Genomic DNA, 18,759 nt, shown 5'->3' with positions numbered 1-18,759 from the left:
AAGGGGAGAGCAAGAGGACAATGAACATGAGGTTTAGGCTGATGTTTACATCAGGTGGAGTGAGGCAGACGAATAAGATGGGAGAAGCCACATTAATGGAGTTGGTTATTGTTTTGGGATTAATGAGTGCTTGTGATAATAAAAACTAAGTAGGAATGGGTCATGCATGAAAAATGAAGCGACAATGTCACAAAGCAAAGATAACAATTAATGTGATTCTTTGCACATAAGGTCTGCAGTGGGGACAGAGGAGTCACACATTAAACCAGATTGCAGAGACTTTAATGAACCATTGAGGTAATTTTTCATAATAACTAATGTTGATTTGGTTAAGAATGTCTCCTACAAGTACAAAAATGCACTTCAGACAGAGTTATCTTAAAATCTTGTTCTATAACTTGTTTTGGTTGTCTTTAACTTGATAGCAAGTATACAGCATATACACCAAAACATCAATGCCATTATCAGTTACAAAGGAAACAAAGTATTTAGAGCAAGATGTTTATACAGAGATAGCATATTAATCACACTTTGATCAAATGGTCATGATTGTGCCATTGTGGTCCCAGATAGACCATTTCTCTCTCCTTCTCTATTCCACAGTCCTAGGAGCTGAGGGCCCTTCTTCCCTGCCAGGTGTCTCCACTGAGAAAAGAATGCAGCACTTCCTCAGAGTCTGCCCACTCTGTTCCCAGAGAGCACTCAGACTTAGGCACAGAGGAGATTGGCAGACCTTTGCACAGCCTCCTGTCCCCAGCAGCCCAGAATTCTGGGAGGCAGAGTCTGGAGAGAGGGAGAAAGTATGGCTGGAGAGAACAGGACAATGGCACAGGCTGCTCTCAGGGGTCTCTGCAAGCACTCTGGGGAAGGGATTAGTGGTCCAAGGCCAATGGTACACATAGGACATTCTCATAGTTGTCTGTATCATCTTCGTGGTCCTGCCCTGTAGAGTCATCTTGGGGTAAATTGTTGAACTCTGAATAAAAGACTGTAAGTTCCTGGAGAAGAAACCACAATGGTAAGTACCTAAATACAGGTGAGGAAGGGCAGAGAGGAAAGAAAGCCAGACAATGTGACCCACCTTATCCTCCCGATGCATTCTTGGTGAATTTGCTGTTGGATGGGAGCAGCAAAGAAAAGCATTAGACTGAGGGCAATGTATGCCAACTTACAACCTCCTTGCAATGCATTCCAAGCCATTCACCTCTGCTACTCATCTCCTGACTGTTTCCTCTGATGAATTCTTCCAAGCCATCACAGAAAAAGTACCCTTCCACACACAACACACTGATAAAGCCTTTCCTCTTCCACCAAATGCTCGGAATGACTTTCATGAGGATTTCCATCTTGCTTCTCTGCTCATCCCAACCCAGCAGAGCAGGTGCCCCTCAACCTGTCATGGGCCTCTACGGAGATCATCTCAGAGAATGTGGCAGATATGACTCACTTTCCATGAGGAAATTGGAAAGGGCCGGAGAGGACATAAGGTGGAGCTTGGAGGAGGTGCCAGAGTGCAGAGAGAGGCAAGGGTCAAGCTTTGGAGTGGACAGTCAATGAAGGTAGTTAATCTGGGCAAGGAGTGAATGTGCATCTCAAACGGATTATGTTGGAAATAGATTGTTAGAAGGTTGGAGGAGAACAAGACGAGAAAGAAAGAGACTGAAGAATTACAATTGTCTACACATTAGATTATCTATTCCTTCAATCAAAAAATATTACAAAGGGCCTATAGTTTTCCAAGCATTGAGCTAGATGCTATGGGTACAGTAGTGAAAAAGTTACAATGTCTGCCCTCAAAGAAGTTATGGGGCAATAGTGGCAATGTGGCAGCTTGGAACGATAAGAGAGAATGGATGGATTATGTGATTGGCAATATGGGAGGAGCAGGTAATGCCTTCCATGTTGGACTCATATTTGAGATGACTATGATCAAAGACCTCTTGCTGGATCTGATAACCCACTGCCACCTCACCTCTACTTGTCTAAAAAGTATCTCACCTGAATTTTCTGGTGTATGCTGTAAGCTCCGGATCGGGGGATGAACTATGTTTCTGTATCCAGGATTTACTGTGAGAGAAGAGAAGATATCGTAGTTGGCTGTAGTCAAGAGCTCACATTCCAGACTCTCCAAATTCATAACCACTTTCTCTCCCCAATATAATTCCAGGAACGCTATTTTTAAATTAGTGGCAAGGCCATGGGATGTTGCTCAACCCCTCCTCCCTCCCTGGCTCATCCCTGGAGCCCTCTTCCCACTGGGGAGTCCTCACCAATGCTGTACACTGATTGCAGCTCCAGTAGGTCTCTTGGCTCATGGTGGGTAGGCTCTTGGGGGTCTCTACTGGAGGGACTGGACAAGGAAGGCACCTGGCACTCATTGGGACTATAACTGTGCCAGAGGGGAAGAGACAATGAACAAGAAATATCTGTGAGTTACACAGAGTCTTAAGGAAATCAGTACCCAGGAAGGCACAGAGCCCAGTATGATTTCTGTAAAAATGCCGTGGCTGCTTCTGCATAGCTCTTTTGAGAAACTATCAGAAGGAGTGTGGCACAATAGGAAGCTTAGGGCAGTATCATAGGGCAAGCCACCGAGGCAAGGTCAGAGAGCAGAAGCCACAGTCTCAAGTCCCCTTTGATAGAATATAAACTCTTATTGACTAATGTTTAAAAGTATTTTCATCACTTCTCAGCCTTTTGGCTAAGATCAAATGTAAAATTATTTTCAAAGATATAAGTACTTAAACATTGATGCACAAAGACTTCTGCATTCTCACAGAACTTGAACTTTATCCTTTCTAAAAAGGTTCCTTTCAATTTTCTATGTCATATTACAGTAATCTACCCTTCCCGTAAGATACCATGAGGGCTCTTTAGGAAAAGTGTTGGGGTTTTTCTCCAATTTTATTTCCTTCTGCAGTTAATATTGTGAATTAAACATTTTTGGCATTCAATAATTGTTTCCTAAATGAGTGTATGAATGGAGGAATGAGGAGGAAGGGAATGAATAAGTTGTAGCCCTACGAAAGATGATGTCATTAAGATGTCAGTGGTCAATTCTCTACTGGAACACATTTAAGGAAGCAGATAAATTAACATGGATAACAAATAACAGGCATTCTTGTATAAGTAGGCACAAGTGAGTAACCTTCACAACTACGAGTGGAAGTGGCCTTCTAATCACATTTTTGGGTTTTGTAAAAATGTGAAAATGTAAATAGGAAGTCCATTCAAATCTTTTCGAGATGTAGGTAATTCTGTGTTTCTATCTTGTGGCATAAATAAATCATGAAAATCTTGGCAACACAAGAAACAGAGACCTCACCTAGATGTTCCAGTGGCAGAAAGTCCTCCTGAAAAACAAAGGAATACTGATGGTGAATGAGCTATGTGGATAATGCGCTCTATGTCAGAATGTTCTTCCCTAGAAATCAGTCTCACTCTAGATCTCAGCTATCACAAATCCCCGTGCCATGCTATAGGTGAAGAAAGTGGGATCTTGAAAGACATTTGACCCAAATCAGACTTACTCTGAATCATTTTCAATCAGTAATGATCAGGTGAATAGCAACTCTAAGTAGCTGAGACTGAGAGGCACAAGTGGGACAAGTTAATATTTCACTCTGGGCCAAGTGCTTCCCCACATCCATTCCTTATTCTGACTGCAGCCCTACAGGGCAGAGAGAAGGAAACAGGCCTGGAGAGGCCAAGAGGGGCTTAACATTGATTCAGAATTCCTACACAAATATGAATCAATGGGACTACTACAATAGATCAGCACTCTCTTTCTCTATCTGTGACCTCTGCAAATCTATTCCAGCAACATGGAACTGCCTGTCATTTGGGTACATAATGGTGTTTTCTTCTCTTTCACCTGGCTAATTCCAACCTATCTTTCCTCCTCCAGAGCTTTTCCAGATGTCAACAGGCTGGATTAAGTGACCTACCTCAATGCATATAAAACCATGTAATATTAAAATTACTACGTTGTATTGTAATTGTTAATATTTCTTGTTTGCCTCTAATTCTTTCCTTCATGAAAGGATGTGCTACTTGAGGCTGAAAACCCTGTCTTAATTTTTTTCGTATTCCCAGTGCCATGCTTAGCAGTTGAAAATATCCACTAAAGATTTGTTAAATGAATTTTAAAGTGTTCTTAAAAACTTAAAAAAAATAAGTCTAATTTTGAAGCCTACTTTATGAGCCTTAAAAATGTGGCAGTTTTCCATCACTGAAATATTGAAATCTTCCTGGTCTGCTCCAAGACAAGCCTCCTCCAAAGTTCCCATCCCTATCTTTGGCCTTTTAAAATCTGTGACTCTATAGCTGTCTCACTGGGTTCACACAGGAGTAATTGTCAAAATAAACATGCCAACTTTGACTCTCCTGAAAAAAACTCCAAATGATGCCTGTAAACCTTGCCCTCCTAAATTAAGCTAGAGGTATACAATCATGAACAGGTCCTGAATCTCTCTCTCAGAGCAATTGCATCCACAACAATCAACAACCAGTATCTTCCCTTTGGGCAGTTAGCACAGTCCCAGGATGTGTCTGGGAGTCAGTCTGTCTCCTCATTTATAAAAGGGAAAACTGAGACCTACAGAGGTGGGTATTTATGATACAAGTTAATAGTCCCTGGAGACATGGGCCAGGCACTGTGCTAAGCAGTTTGCCTAGATGGTCCCATAGCACTTAAAAGGTAGGTACTATTGTTATAACCACTATATAGATGAAGAAAGTAGGGTTTGGAGAGTTTGATTTACTTGCCCAATAACAAATTGTTGGCACATTACATAACTGGAATTTCAATCCAATCAGTCTGGCTATAGAGTGAATAAATTTATCACTTCTTTTGATAACTTGTAGGATTCACTCAGGCAAGGAGCAGAGCTCTCCATTTTTAGAAAAAATTTGGAAGTCTGAGCTCCTCCCTGAAAAGTCTGGTCAATGATGAGAAGGGAAGCTTTGCTATGATGGGGTAGGAAAAATTTTGAGAAGAGAAGGGCAGAGACCCTATGTTTTGAAAACTGTCATAATTCCTTAGTGAGCTTGTTATTTAAAACAATACTCCCCGTAGATCTGGCGGACAGAACCACCTGGGCTTCTGTTCACATGGATCACATAAACTCATAGTTAGTATTCCTTCCTTCCCTGATGCTGCGTGGATTGAGCGGTCTGTTTTTTGAACATTTTTCACTTTAACCTTGAGACTCTAATAATCTTCTTCTAGTATATGACAGATTAATAAATGATATCCCAGATAGATGATGAGAGGGAAAAAGAAAAAGTAATTTTGAAGGTGGAAGATGTGACCAGCTTTCTACAAGTCATTAAAGTATACTGGAGAGAGTATCAACTCAAGGGTTAGGTAGACTCCAGTTAATGTCTAACTCTGACTCTTAATAGCTATGTGAATCTGGAAAGTTTATTTAACTTCCCAAACCTCCATTTCTTCATCTCTAATATAACAATCTTGGTTGAATTTAATTGAATGATTAAATAATTGAGAGAATTAGACAAACTATAAAATTTCATACAATAGATTTTAAATGAATGACATATTTTATGATGAATATTATTAGGGCTAGAATTTTTATCATCTTTATATATTTAAAAAACATAAATACATATACATAATTTTATATGTAATCTTATTTAAGAAAATATTAAGTATCTTTGGAATATCAGTTGGTGCCACTTTTCTTACAAACAACCAGAAAGTTAGAGGCTCATTGATTGACCTGAAAATAAAGGTGAGAGGCAAGAGGACAAGGCTTTACCTGGATGACGGGGAAAAATACGTAAGGTTTTTCATCATATTGAGGTCCAAATGTATTATTTATTTGTTTGTTTATTTGCTTGATTTTCAATACAGTCCCTGAAAGGGAGGACATGAACACTTGGCCTGACACAAAAGAAGATGACATGTTATGCCACATGGAGGGCCTGACAGAAGGTAAAAGATTAGCAGTTCCAAAATCTCAAGTCTTCAAACTTTGCAACCCAAAGCACTGAATAAATGATTCCATACATTCAAAGATTCCTGATCCACGAAAAAAAGTTCGGAGAGAGAGAAAAAAAGCAGCAACAGAAGAACAAAGATAAAGATGACAGTAGATTTCTTGTTAGAAACAACGCCCATGAGAAGACAGTGGAGAAACATCTTGAAAGTACTGAAAGAACAAAAAAACTGTCAACCTAGAATTCTATGTCAGCAAAAATATGTTTTATAAATAAATGCAAAATAAAGGCTTTCACAGACATAAAAATGCTAAAATAATTTATTGCCAGTAGACCTATCCTGTACTACTAGTAATGTTAACAGTCCCATGGGCAGAAAGAAAATGATACCAGATGGAAATATGGATATACAAAAAGGAATAATGAATATTGGAAATGGCAACTACATGAGTAAATATATAACATTTTTTCTTATATACAAATCTCTTTAAAAGATTATTTATTATTTACATAAGTAATAATGTGTCTGGAAGGGGGAAAATGGAAGTACACTATGGTAAGATTCTTATACTCCATGTAAAGTAACACTATTACTTGAAGATAGACGGTGATAAGTTAAAGATATATATGCTATAAACCCTAAAGCAACCACTAAAATAACAAAACAAATACTTAAAGATCATAAGCCAACAAAAGAAATAATATAGAATAATAAACAATACTCAACTGATCCAAAAGTAGGTAGAAAAAGAAAAACATAAAACAGATGGCACAAATCAAAAACAAATAGCAAAATAGACATATACCTAACCGTATAAATAATTACAGTACTGTAAATTGTCTAAACATCTCATTGAAAAAGTATGCTATCACATTTGACTAAAAAAAGCAAGAATTAACTGTATGCTATCTATAAAAATATGTACTTTAAATATGGGGGCACAAATAGGTTAGAAGTAAAAGGATGGGAAAAGAAATACCATTATATTAATTATATTAATACATTAATTATATTAATTATATACATTATACATAATGTATATATAAATACTAATTATATTAATTATATTAATGCATTAATATAATTATATTATATTAATACATTAATATCAGACAAAGATTATTACAGATAAGTGATACTATCAGGGATAAAGAAGGTCATTTCATAAGGATAAAGTAGTTAATTAATCAAAAACACATAACAATTCTAAACATTTATGTACCTAATAATGAGCACCAAATTCTCAAAGCAAAACTTTATAGAATTGCAAGAAGAAATGGACAAATCCACAATTTAAAAGATTTTAATCTTCCATCTCAATAATTGGTTGGTCAAGTAGACAAAAATCAGTAAGAACATAAAAGAATTGAATAACACTATCAATCAAGTTCACCAGCAGACACCTATACTATACTAAATGTTAAGTCCTTCAGCAGAACAAAATAATACCAGGTAGAAATATGGATATAAAAAAGGAATGAAGAATACTGGATGTGGTAACTAAATGAATATCACTTTGACACCAAGTCATAAAAAGACATGACAAGAAAAGAAAGCTACAAACCAATAGCCCTTGTAAACATAGATGTAAATATTCTCAACAAAATTTTAGCAAATCAAATCCAACAATCGTGACCAACTTGTATTGACCACAGAAATGCAAGGCTGCTTCAACATTCAAAATTCACCTTATGAATAGACTGAAAAAAACAAAACCCATATGATTATCTCAATCAATGTAGAAAAAAACATTTGACAAACATTTCTTTCTTTTGTTTTTTTCTTGTTGTGTTGTCCCCCCTTTTTTAATTTAACAAATTTATGGGGTACATGAGAAATTTTGTTACATGTATATAATGTGTAGTGATCAAGTCAAGGTATTTAGGATGTCCAACAAAACATTTTGTTGAGCATAGTCACTGCACTTTGCTATTAAACACTGTATTTATTCCTTCTATCTTAATGTATGTTTGTACACTCTGACCCACTTCTCTTCATTCTCTCCCACCCACACTTCCAAAGTCTCTCTTATCTATCTTTCCACTTTCTACCTCCATTGACAAATATTATTTCTATAAAAACTCTCTCAAATTAGTAACAGTAGGGACTTCCTCCACAAGATAAAGAGCATGTACAAAAAACCCACAACTAAAGTAATCCATAATGTTGAGAGGCTGAATACTTTCCGCCTAAGATCAGAAACATGGCAAGGATGTCTGCTCTTACCACATCTACTCAACATTGTACAGGACGTTCCATCTAGTGCAATCAGGCAAGAAAAAGAAATAAAAGAAATTAAAGAAGGAATGAAATTGTCTTTATTAGCAGACAACATGACCATCTATGTAGGAAATCTGATGAAATCTACAAAACAGACACTAGAACTAGTGAGTTAAGCAAATTTTCAAGATATCAAATTAATATAATCAGTTGTATTTCTATATATTAGCAACAATCAGAAATGGAATTTTAAATATCACTCTTAGCATTCTCTATTAATTTTACTCAAATTTCACTATATTTAACTGGTATTCAAATATATCTCAGCATTTATGGTTACACCTATGGCGATTATTTTTTGGTACAAATGGAGGACTTTCTCTATTTTTTGTTCTCTTTGTTTCTGGTAACTTTGGAATGGAAGTGGAACAGTAAATAATTAATTTTCTATTTTTTAATTGGAAGCAAATCTCCACTACCTGCACATGAGATAAGAACTTCATTGTGAAGTATATTCTGTGTTTTTGTTACTATTGCCTACAGAGTGACAGTGAGTAGTAGAACTGAAGGCTTAGTACTTAGAAGAGAATAATTGATCTTTATCAGATGGACCACAGAACTCTAGATTATTATAGCAATGGCAAAAGTCACAACATAAAAGGGCCGGAGGACACAGACACCAACCTGATTTCCTTTGGGTCCTGCAGTGGCACAGCAGAGCGGCAGTAGCAGCAAGGCCAAGGATGCAGAGCAGCCCCCCGACGCCTCCTGCAGTGATAAGGCCTGTTCTGTTCCAGGAGGTCCCTGAGTGGGGAGATTCATACTTGAGTTCCAGTGGCAAAGATTCGTGATATAGACAAAAACCATGCAGGTGGTATTTTCTAGGTTTCTCCTTTTGAATTATCTTTAGTATAATTTGCAATTTTCCAAATAATGGCACAAGAAGGGTGTTTGCCAGCATCTAAGATTAAAATTTATTTCTTTTCTCTCTTCCTCATAAAATCAGTACCAATCTCCAGAAGCCTCAAGCCTTAATGTGCATATTCAGACACTCCTTGACAGTGGTAGACTTTGTGCAATCTGCTGGAAAAATATTTTATTGACCATAACTGTGATCTCTAGCCCAGGTAACACTAACCCACCTGTAACATTGAGCATCACCACCTCACTGCGCTGGGCCCCTAGGCCATTGTCCGACTCACAGAAGTAGTTTCCAGAATGTTCTGCAGTCAGAGAGAGGTTGAAGGACACGCCTCCTCCAGAGGGGGCCGAGGTGTTCCCCAGGCTGACATCCTCATGATAAAACCAGTACCAGATCGGGGAAGAGCCTCTCAGGGCCTCACAGTGAAGCTCCACCACGTCCCCCACCACAGCCTGGGCCCTGGGAGTATTGAGGGTGAGGACGGGGCGAGATGCGGGAACTGAGGGAGGAAAAATAGTTCACTGGCAGTTTTGCTTAAGCATGTGTACAAGAGAACTTAACAAAGGAATATGCAATATAGTTTAGCAGTAGGAACATAGACCTGGATTCAGGAAAACCTGGGCTTGAATCCTGTCTCTGACCTTTATCAGCTCTGTAATCTTGATTTTTAAAAACTTTTAAATTTCTCTAAGTCTTGGTCTATTCCTCTGTAGAATGGAACTAATGATAAATTCTATCTCAAGCTATTGTAATAAGAATTACGTACTGTATGTAAAGTTCTCAATAAATATTGACCATTATTATTGATATAAATAACTAAAATCAAGGTTTGTTTTTAAACATTCCTACTCCTGAATCTTAGCTCTAAAACCAGTCTATTAATATCCACCTAAAGTAGGGCCTCATGACTCTCTATGCAATCACCTTGCTTTATTTTTCTACGTAGCATTTAGCACTATCTAACTAAATGCTATCTATTTACCTATCTATCTTTGTTATATATCTGATTCTCCCAATAGAATGTGAGTTCCATACGAATGGAGACTCATCTCCATTTGTTCATTGCTGTTCCAGCTGCTGGAACTTTGCCTGGCATGTGAAAGTACTCAATAATTGGTGATTGAATGGATGACTGAATTGATCCACGCTGGCACAAAAATATCCAGATAGAGCACTCATGACAATGATTGCCATTTTAATGGATAATTATAGAAACAGGACAGCTGGGAAGAATAGAAAACCATTACTGTGGAATATGAACTACATGATTGCTGGTCTGCTAAGTTGTGAGGAAACCTGGATAAACTAACCTGTGTGCAGTGCTTCAGATGTAAGCCGTGTGCTTCATTGGCAAGGGAGGCTTGATAAGGATCTTAGTAAGCTCTGCTTTGCATCAGAGATTGGCTAATAAGGAAGCAAGTGTGAATATGGAAACTACTCATTGCATAGCAATAATTAAACTAGAAAACGAACCATCTCCTGGCTGCAGGAAAGACAGTGCCTCCTGCCTCATCAGGTAGAGATGCCAATCCTGGTAGTGGAAGTGCAGAGTTCCTGCTAAATTGAAACTGATGGCTTGAGTGTGGACCTCCAGTATACCCTCTGCAGTATAAAGTGAGCAGGGCAGGATGCAGAGGGCTTCAGAGAGGTCTTTATATGGTGCTGTAGGATCTCAGTGTGCCTTTCCACCCATCTCTGGGCTTCTGTGTTCTGGGAGCAGAGATTCCCAACTTCTTCCAGCTCATGACTTCTTCTAGGGCTCATGGAACCTCTGGTTCCTTATGCACATTTTTCTAAAATCAAAGAGTTCTGGGGCTGAAAAAATCCTAGTTATTATCAAGTTTGGTGGTCTCCAAGGTGGGGTGCAAGACATCCTGTTGAGGTGTGAGAAGAAAATATGAGAATGACTAAGAGTATTTAATTTTGAGCTTGAAATCTAAAAAGATATCCAGCCTTACTAATATTGACAGTGGTACTCTTGCTCAGGCGTACATCACACACCTTGTGTTGGGACAGGACAGGAGTTCCCATGAAGGCTGGGCCCCTACAGTGTGGGGTGGGGGACAGCAGTGCTTTCACCTGTTTGTTCACTCTCAGCATATTGCAACATATTGCCCTTTTAGTTGGATACTTGAGTGTTTTTACAGATTAGTTTAACTTAGATAATAAAATCTTTATGATGCTTTGTGATGAGACTGGGGAATGACCACAGACCTTTTAGTATCACACCAAAGTTTGATTATTTGGTGGCAAAGTTCTAAAAAGAGGAGTTCAATGTAAAGCTGAGCTGTGTGTTTTTCCATGAAGAAAGACTAGTATATAATTTTTGTTGATTTTTTGGGGGAGTGATCAGTGGCTGTCAACAGTATGATACTTAGCAGACACTTCTAAAAAGTGACCTTTAACAGTATTCATATTGTTAATGCTTTTCTAAACTCATGCTATGGAGATCATATTTCAGGAAATAGTCGTGTAGAAATATTTATATGTGGTTTTATTACCATTTATTAAAAAGTAAATATGTCAACTTTAAAAATTTATGTCTGCACCCTTAAAAATCCATGGAAACAAAATGTTGCCAGGGGTTTATTATGATTCTTCCAAAGCTTGAACATATTTACTATAGATTCAAACATGCACCACTTCCCACTTATTTTACAAGAGTAACTAATTGACGCCAAAGAAAATGTAAACTTACTAGCCAAATTTCAATGAAAATCTGTGTAATTAGTGTATGGGATTAAAAAGTGAGTATCATGCATTTGAAAGAGCAACAGTGATGCTCTGTTTCCACTTGGATCTAGCTATATTTTTAAGCTATAACGGACACTGAAACCAATTGGAATAAGCAAAACTCAGAAACAAATGTCAAATAACTGTGAAACATATTCAATTATAATTTTAGTCAGATATTCTAAATCAAAGATTTTAAAATATTGTCATTTTCATTCTTACTTACTGCATATTTCTCTGTTTGCAATGTGCATAGTAAGGTAGTACAGAAGTACAGGTATGTAATTAATAAACAGATATATGGGGTGTATGTTCAACACTTTGACTGAAAGTGGTTTGGGATCAAGAGTTTTTGTATCTCCCTGATTTACTTGACTCAATTACTTTATAAATAAGGAAACTGAGGGCAAGACTCATAAGGAGACTTGTTCAAGACTGGAATCTCAGTCTTAGCACACTGTCTGGCACTCCTAGGTTCTAATACCTCCTTGAATCATAACCCGTGTGTGGTCCATAGGAAGGATAATTATCAACCAAAATATCATAAGTGTTCTAATAGTTTGGAATCTTTGGAGAACAAGAGTCCATGGCAAAATCAGAGAATGTAAGGGTTTGAGTCACTGGGGGTCAGTCAGTGCCATATCTTTTTTATTCTGCCACCTCCTCCTATGTCCCAGTGCCCTATCCTACCCTCCAAATGCTAGGCACTTTGGAATGACCATGGCTTTTGGACTGGGGGGTCTCTCCTAAATCACTGGGCACATTGCTAATTGCCAATATGTTCCAGACGTGGGAAATACAGATGCCTTGGTGCCCCTGGTGAAGAAAAATTTTGTTAGGGGATGCTGAGAACATCAGGCTAAATGGGACCCCAGTCAGAAGGCATCTGAGAAAAGTGAGAAGGCTAACCACTCATTAGAATCTGGAGGCTATGAAAGAGCCCTGCTGCTCTGATGGCTGGAGATATCCACAGGAGAGACACTTTGCCTAATGATCCAGGGAGTCAAGTGGGAATGAGATTGGATCAAGGTAGGGGCAGAAAACAGTGGCTAGGAGTAATCTGGTCATTTGTTCCTGGGCAAAGGAATTCAGAAATAAGGATTTCTATACCATGTTCTTTTGTCAGTAATCACTGAGCCATCATATATCTGGTATTTTGGAAAGTCTTTGTGCCTCTGCTAGAAATAATGTGTGCAGCATATGGCTATTGACAACAATGACAGAGGAAGTAAAGGAATGGTCTAAGCTGCCTGAATGTGTAGTCACGAGGAAGAATCCCAGAACCCCCCAAGGTGAAGGCAGAGAAAGCAGGAAGTCTGCTGGGATATCTCACCAGCAAAGAGCCCAGTGGAGCTGTTTGTGAGACAGCATAGTCTTTGTTGGTATTAACTGCTGTGGGCATGTCCTGCTTACCTGTGACATTGAGACTCACTCTCTGACTGCGCTGGCGCCCCAAGCCATTGTCAGCCTCACAGAAGTAGTTTCCAGAATGTTCTGCAGTCAGAGAGAGGTTGAAGGACACTCCCCCTCTAGAGGGGGCCGAGCTGCTCCCCAGGATGACTTCTTTGTGATAAAACAGGTATGAGATAGGGGGAGAGCCTCTCAGGGACTCACAGTGAAGCTCCACTGTGTCCCCCTCCACAGCCTGGGCCCTGGGCATCCTGAGGGTGAAGACAGGGTGAGATGCTGGAACTGAGGGAGACAAAGGAGCCTGTCAGAGAAGGATTCCGATGCTGTGACAGATTTATAACACCATGCAAGGAGCCTAGAAATAGATACATCCCTTGATCGCTTCTGCTTCCCACCGACCACATTTTCCTCATCTAATAATAAAGGCATTTCTCCAAAACCAAGAGAAAGAATCCTGTGCAATCATGTTTTCATCACCAGTGTTAGGTTTGTTCCAGGTGGGAACCCGAAAAGTATGTATAGGACAGAATGCGGTTAACAGACGTAAATCTAACAGCCAGCTGCAGCCAGCATTCCTTTTCCCCCCATAAGGATGAAGTTTACCCATGATGAGGATGATGCTGGAGCTGAAGGATGGATGTGACTGGGGCAGGGGTCCTAGGAGCTAGTTGTTCAAAAAAAAATTTATTACAAGCAGCTGTTCTGGCCCATTTATTCCCCACCCCCGGATAAACCCTCTATGAAACCCAACGTTCTTCCCTTTTCTCTCGTGGGTGCTTTTTTCACCTCCACCCATCTACACCCAGATGCTCAAAGTAAACAGCATTTTGCTACACATGAGGCTTCGTGTGTCTCTCTTTCGGCTCCAGATCTAACACTCAGTCCTGCCCTCAAGGAGTAAGGCATTTTATCTTCCCATCTTGCCATTCCTTGAATAGCTTTTAAATCTTCACATCCCTGTTTTGCTTTTTGCTTTTTCCCTTCTCTAGAAGATCCTCATGGCTGTCAGAGAACCTAAACCTTGATTTGTGAACCAGGGCTGAGCAGAAGAAAACTGGAACTTACTTTTCACAGTAACTGTGCTCCATTGGCTGTGGATCGGGCCGTGACCGTTGTCAGCTGCACAGTAGTAACGCCCTGTGTGGTGCTCCTTCACAGCGCCCACCTGCAGCTTCGCCACTGGGGAATGCTGGATCCTTCTACCCACAATTTTTATTCCATCTTTGTGCCAGGAGAATGTGATAGTCCCTGTACCCTCAGCTACTGAGCAGCTAAGGACCAGATTTTCTCCTTCAGTCAGCTGCCCTCCACGGGGCTGAATCTCTAGATTCACACCAAACACAGGGACCTCTGGGAGGACACAAGATGACAAGTGAGGGTCCTGGTAGCAGGGACATCAAGGTCAAAGAAAAGGCTGGAGCTGCCATGAATAGGCCAATAGCAGCAGGTGCAATAGGCAGTGGTCCAAAGTAAGAAATAAGAAATTACTTGTGTATATTATTATACAGGGAATGACATCCCTCCCCAATCCCATAATTTTCATCACGGGGGAATGTGGGCACCAGGTCCGTGGTCTTCCTAAACCTAATGAAGTCTGCAGCCTCGTTTTATGGAAATTTATCTCTGAGGAATTACTGATGCACCAACGAAGCACAGAATAAGACAGAACACTGGAGATCTTCTATCCTGAAGTGACTTTACTCAGAATCCAAACCGTACTCCCATCCTTTGAGACTTCTCCAGTCTTGTTTCCATTTGCCCATATTCTTCTCTGACTATTGCAGTTCACATTCACCTTCCTCTTTTCTGACTATTAAGATGTGAATTTAGGTCAACAAATGGAACCACCATAAGGACCCCTAAAGACTGCACGTGATCATCTGGGCTTCTGGTTGTCTGCTGACTCATGAGAGAGCAGATCCTGTACATCTCTGTAATCACCACAGGGTTGGGCACTCAGTAACTGATCAATAACTGCTATTACCTGACTGAGGTGGAAGAGACTGTTCTAGGGCTGTTAGACCAATGTTGAGCCTGAAGAGGGAAGAATACCAGGAAAGGTGGATGTCCCTCTCTGTTATGTCCACCATCCTAGGGACAGGACATGTCATTGTTCTGCTCTCTTCTCCCCAGCTCTGGCTCTGGAAAAGCAACCAGTAAGACCCTCACTCTGCACATGTATCCAGGATCTCTGGCTCATTTTTATGACATTGTGAGTCACTGTCCTTGCCTCGCACCAGATTCAGTAAGACTCTGAATCTTCACTCTACATTGCAGCAATCTGGAGCTCTGGGGAGCTACTCCAGCCTGATCTCAGGGCCTGGCTGTCTCTGAAGAAGCGGAACTGGACCTGGACCTCTGACTTCTGTGGAGGGAGCTGGTCTCCCAGATCTCACAGCTCAGGGTCATGCGACTTCCCTCCATGGAGTTGGGAGGGGCTGGCTGTCAGCACAGGATATGGAAACAGCTCTAATGAAAAGAATAAACACAGTCCCCAGGACAGTGAGGCTTAGAGTTCCTGGAGAGGTGTAGCTGTGTTGTCGGCACCAGCCATCAGGAGACAGAGAACCATGCGGATGGAACCATCTCCCTCCTGTGGCTGGGCCATAAGAGTCTTTTCATGAAATCCCCATGGATGAGCATCTTCCCTCAATCCTCACAGCTTCTCTGCCAAACCCTATAACCCACAGGAATATATACCTGTTACCTCAAACTTTGATCCTTAGAGGTTTTGAAGTTTCTTTCTTTGTTGTTTTAAAAAATTCCCTAGAAGCAGTGCAATGTTATTTGCCATTGTCCCTGGAGACTGAATTTAGCATGATGGATTCTGAGTTAAAACTACCACAAAGCTGTTCTCCATCCTTGTGGTAAATTCTTTCACTTGTGTACTCTTCGTTTCTGCCCCAGCACCTCAGAACTACATTATCTCTTTCAAAGACAGGGCACGAAGCCTGCAGGATCAGCCTGTCCACAAAGAGCAGAGGAGCACACTGTTTATCACCTGCTGCTTTTGTTTTCACTCTCATTTCTGCCCATGGGGCAACAGCCACAGTCCCACACCCCCCTGTCCTCCAGCAACATTGCCAAATGGCCCCAAACCTGATTCTTCCTTGCCCTGGGAGAATGAGCTAACTCCCAGAAAATGTCCTTGAGAAATTTCCACACATGCCTTTAAACAAACAAGGAATACTGTCCTATACCTTTCCCAGACCAGATCCTTTTTGCCTGGTGGCCTCTGTGTTGCCCACACTTCTCCGGGTGGAGGAAACGGACAGTGCATCATCGTGCTGCCGCCCTGTCTCCTCATTCTCCCCACTAGGATCCTTACATCAAACATCCTCCTGCCTGTTTACAACTCTGCCCGGGCTCCCTGCCTTAACCCAGTCCTTGGATACTCAGCTTAGGTGGCGGGACTTTAGAGATTGCCCCCTCTTTTCCTCAGATGAAAATTCCACATGCACAGGGTCACTGAGGGAGGATCCTTGGGTCTTTCATTGGTAATATCCAGATATTTTTATTTGGATCTCTTCAGATTTTCTTTCCAATAAATCTCCATTATGATACCAAAATGCATCTCCCTGTGTGTGGGAGTCACTCTCCTTCCTTTGAAAGTTGTGGACCATGGAGGTCCACGGAGAAGTACGGCTTTTGGAGGGGCCCTTGAACAGGAAATAGAAAGTGAAGGAAAGGGAAGGTAGGCACAGAATGGGGGCCAAAGGGAGAAGCCTGCAGCTGGAGTTTTCCTGGCCTAATTCCCAGTCAGGACCAGGGTTGGAAATGCAGCAGAAACAACCTGGGGGAAATGCCTGGGACAGAATCTGCTCTTCCTCATCCTTTGCCTAGGCTGAGGGGAAAGGGTGTCATAGGGAATAGGTCTCAGGTTCTTGGTATGGGGTCATAAAAGCTCAGGAAATGTGTTTTGAAGTTGGACAAACACCGTGAAGGCCTCAGAAGGTGGGCTGATTCTGAAATGCTCTTGTCCCATACATTCCTATTAAAGGTGAACCTGGGATACATATACCTCAAAAGCAGTTTCTAGACTCTAGAAAATCACTTCCTACTTGTTAACATTTAATGAACAAGGTTTTTTCATCTTTATTACTTTTAAACCATGCTTAGTTTGAGATTCTGTGTGGAAAGCAACTGTACTCTCCCTCTAAGTTGGACACAATAATTAAGGGTTATAAAAGAATTTGAATGAAGGAGGATGGGCTGCTTGAGAAATCAGACTTGCGTATGGAACTGCAGCTGAGTGATGGGTGTGGAAGTGGAGGTATGGCAGTGGTGTGAGCTCTGTTGGAGATGGATGAGGGTTTCACTGTAGCACTCCCTTGTTTCTATGCTCTTTGATAGCAGCACTGGCTTGGACATACAGAGGAAAAGGCATTAGGGAATAGGAAGATCAGATCTCTCAACATCGGCCCCTTGCCTCTGCCTTTCCCTCTGCAAATGTTTCCTCCCTTTCTACACTGAGGCATCCTGGTAATGGGGGAAGAACTGGAGACTGGGGAAGTGAGTGGAGGGTCTGTTCACCCAACATAGTAACAGATGTGACCCCAGATCAGCAGCGCCACTGATGTTGGTGCATCCCTCATGTACAGGGCTTGGGACAGGCTGTGCAGGCCAAGGGGACTGATGCCCAGAGAGCAAGAGGAGCAGAGAGAAGGGGAAACTTACCTGATTGTTCTCTCCCAATAACTGTGAGGGAGCCTAAATTCAAAGATTAGCACAGGGAAATGTTTCTCAAACCTTTGCAATCAGACACTCTCTGCGAAATTTTCTAACAACCCAGCTATAACCACATGTTGTTTTTCCTTCCCATTTCTTTGCTCTCCTTCTGTATCACCCATAGTCCCTAAACAACAACAACAACAACAACAACAACAACAACAAATAGCCTCTAATTTATGTTACAAACATGTAATGGCTGGGTCCACATCCCTGGCTCATCTCTTTGCTATTGCTTGCTTAGCAACTTTCTACTTCACTCTCTCCCTCTCTTCTCTAGCCTCAACTCAGTGTGTAGAGGCAGGCAAGAACTTGGAGGAATGATTTATGCTCCCCTCATGTCTTGGGCTTTCTATTGTCCCTACTAGTTTTTTAATCTCTGGTTAAATTTTGGCTGAAAAAACTCAGAGAAGGAGTCGTCTTTCTTAGTAGAACTTCCCTTACTTGCCTAGGCTTTAGAAATAACTATTTATCTGAAAAATGATTTAGTTTGAGGCTATAAGAGGGAGGGAGGGAGGGATGTGGACTTGTGATTTGGCAGAAAGAAAAATCCAAGTTTCTTACAAGCTAAAGAAAGCAGTGGGTGAGAAACCAAGGGCAACATACCTTTCTTGGTCTGACGGTTATATTTGGAGGCTTTTGATTGTCCTGGGAATCCAGCTCCGCTTACTTCCCATGTCTTCCTATCTGTGTCTGAAACCCGAGTGGAAGCAGAAATAGAAGCTCCTTGGCTTTTCCCATGGGTGACTTTAGGAACTGAGGCCACTGTCCCAGCCCGGCCCAT

At 40.8% G+C, this 18,759-nt stretch overlaps 1 protein-coding gene across 1 annotated transcript; it reads right to left on the bottom strand.

Moving 5' to 3' along the window:
- Positions 1-872: 872 nt before the first annotated feature.
- On the bottom strand, positions 873-15,656 carry FCRL3 (Fc receptor like 3). Its single transcript, XM_069479224.1, is given in 11 exon segments — positions 873-998; positions 1,082-1,113; positions 1,999-2,067; positions 2,271-2,389; positions 3,326-3,353; positions 8,867-8,986; positions 9,325-9,603; positions 13,251-13,529; positions 14,313-14,597; positions 15,417-15,636; positions 15,639-15,656. Coding segments are annotated over 11 exon segments (1,575 nt in total).
- Positions 15,657-18,759: the final 3,103 nt, after the last annotated feature.

Source organism: Eulemur rufifrons, chromosome 8 (assembly GCF_041146395.1).
Source record: "Eulemur rufifrons isolate Redbay chromosome 8, OSU_ERuf_1, whole genome shotgun sequence".
Classification (NCBI taxonomy): Eukaryota; Metazoa; Chordata; class Mammalia; order Primates; family Lemuridae; genus Eulemur; species Eulemur rufifrons.
This window is presented reverse-complemented; position numbering and strand designations above follow the sequence as displayed.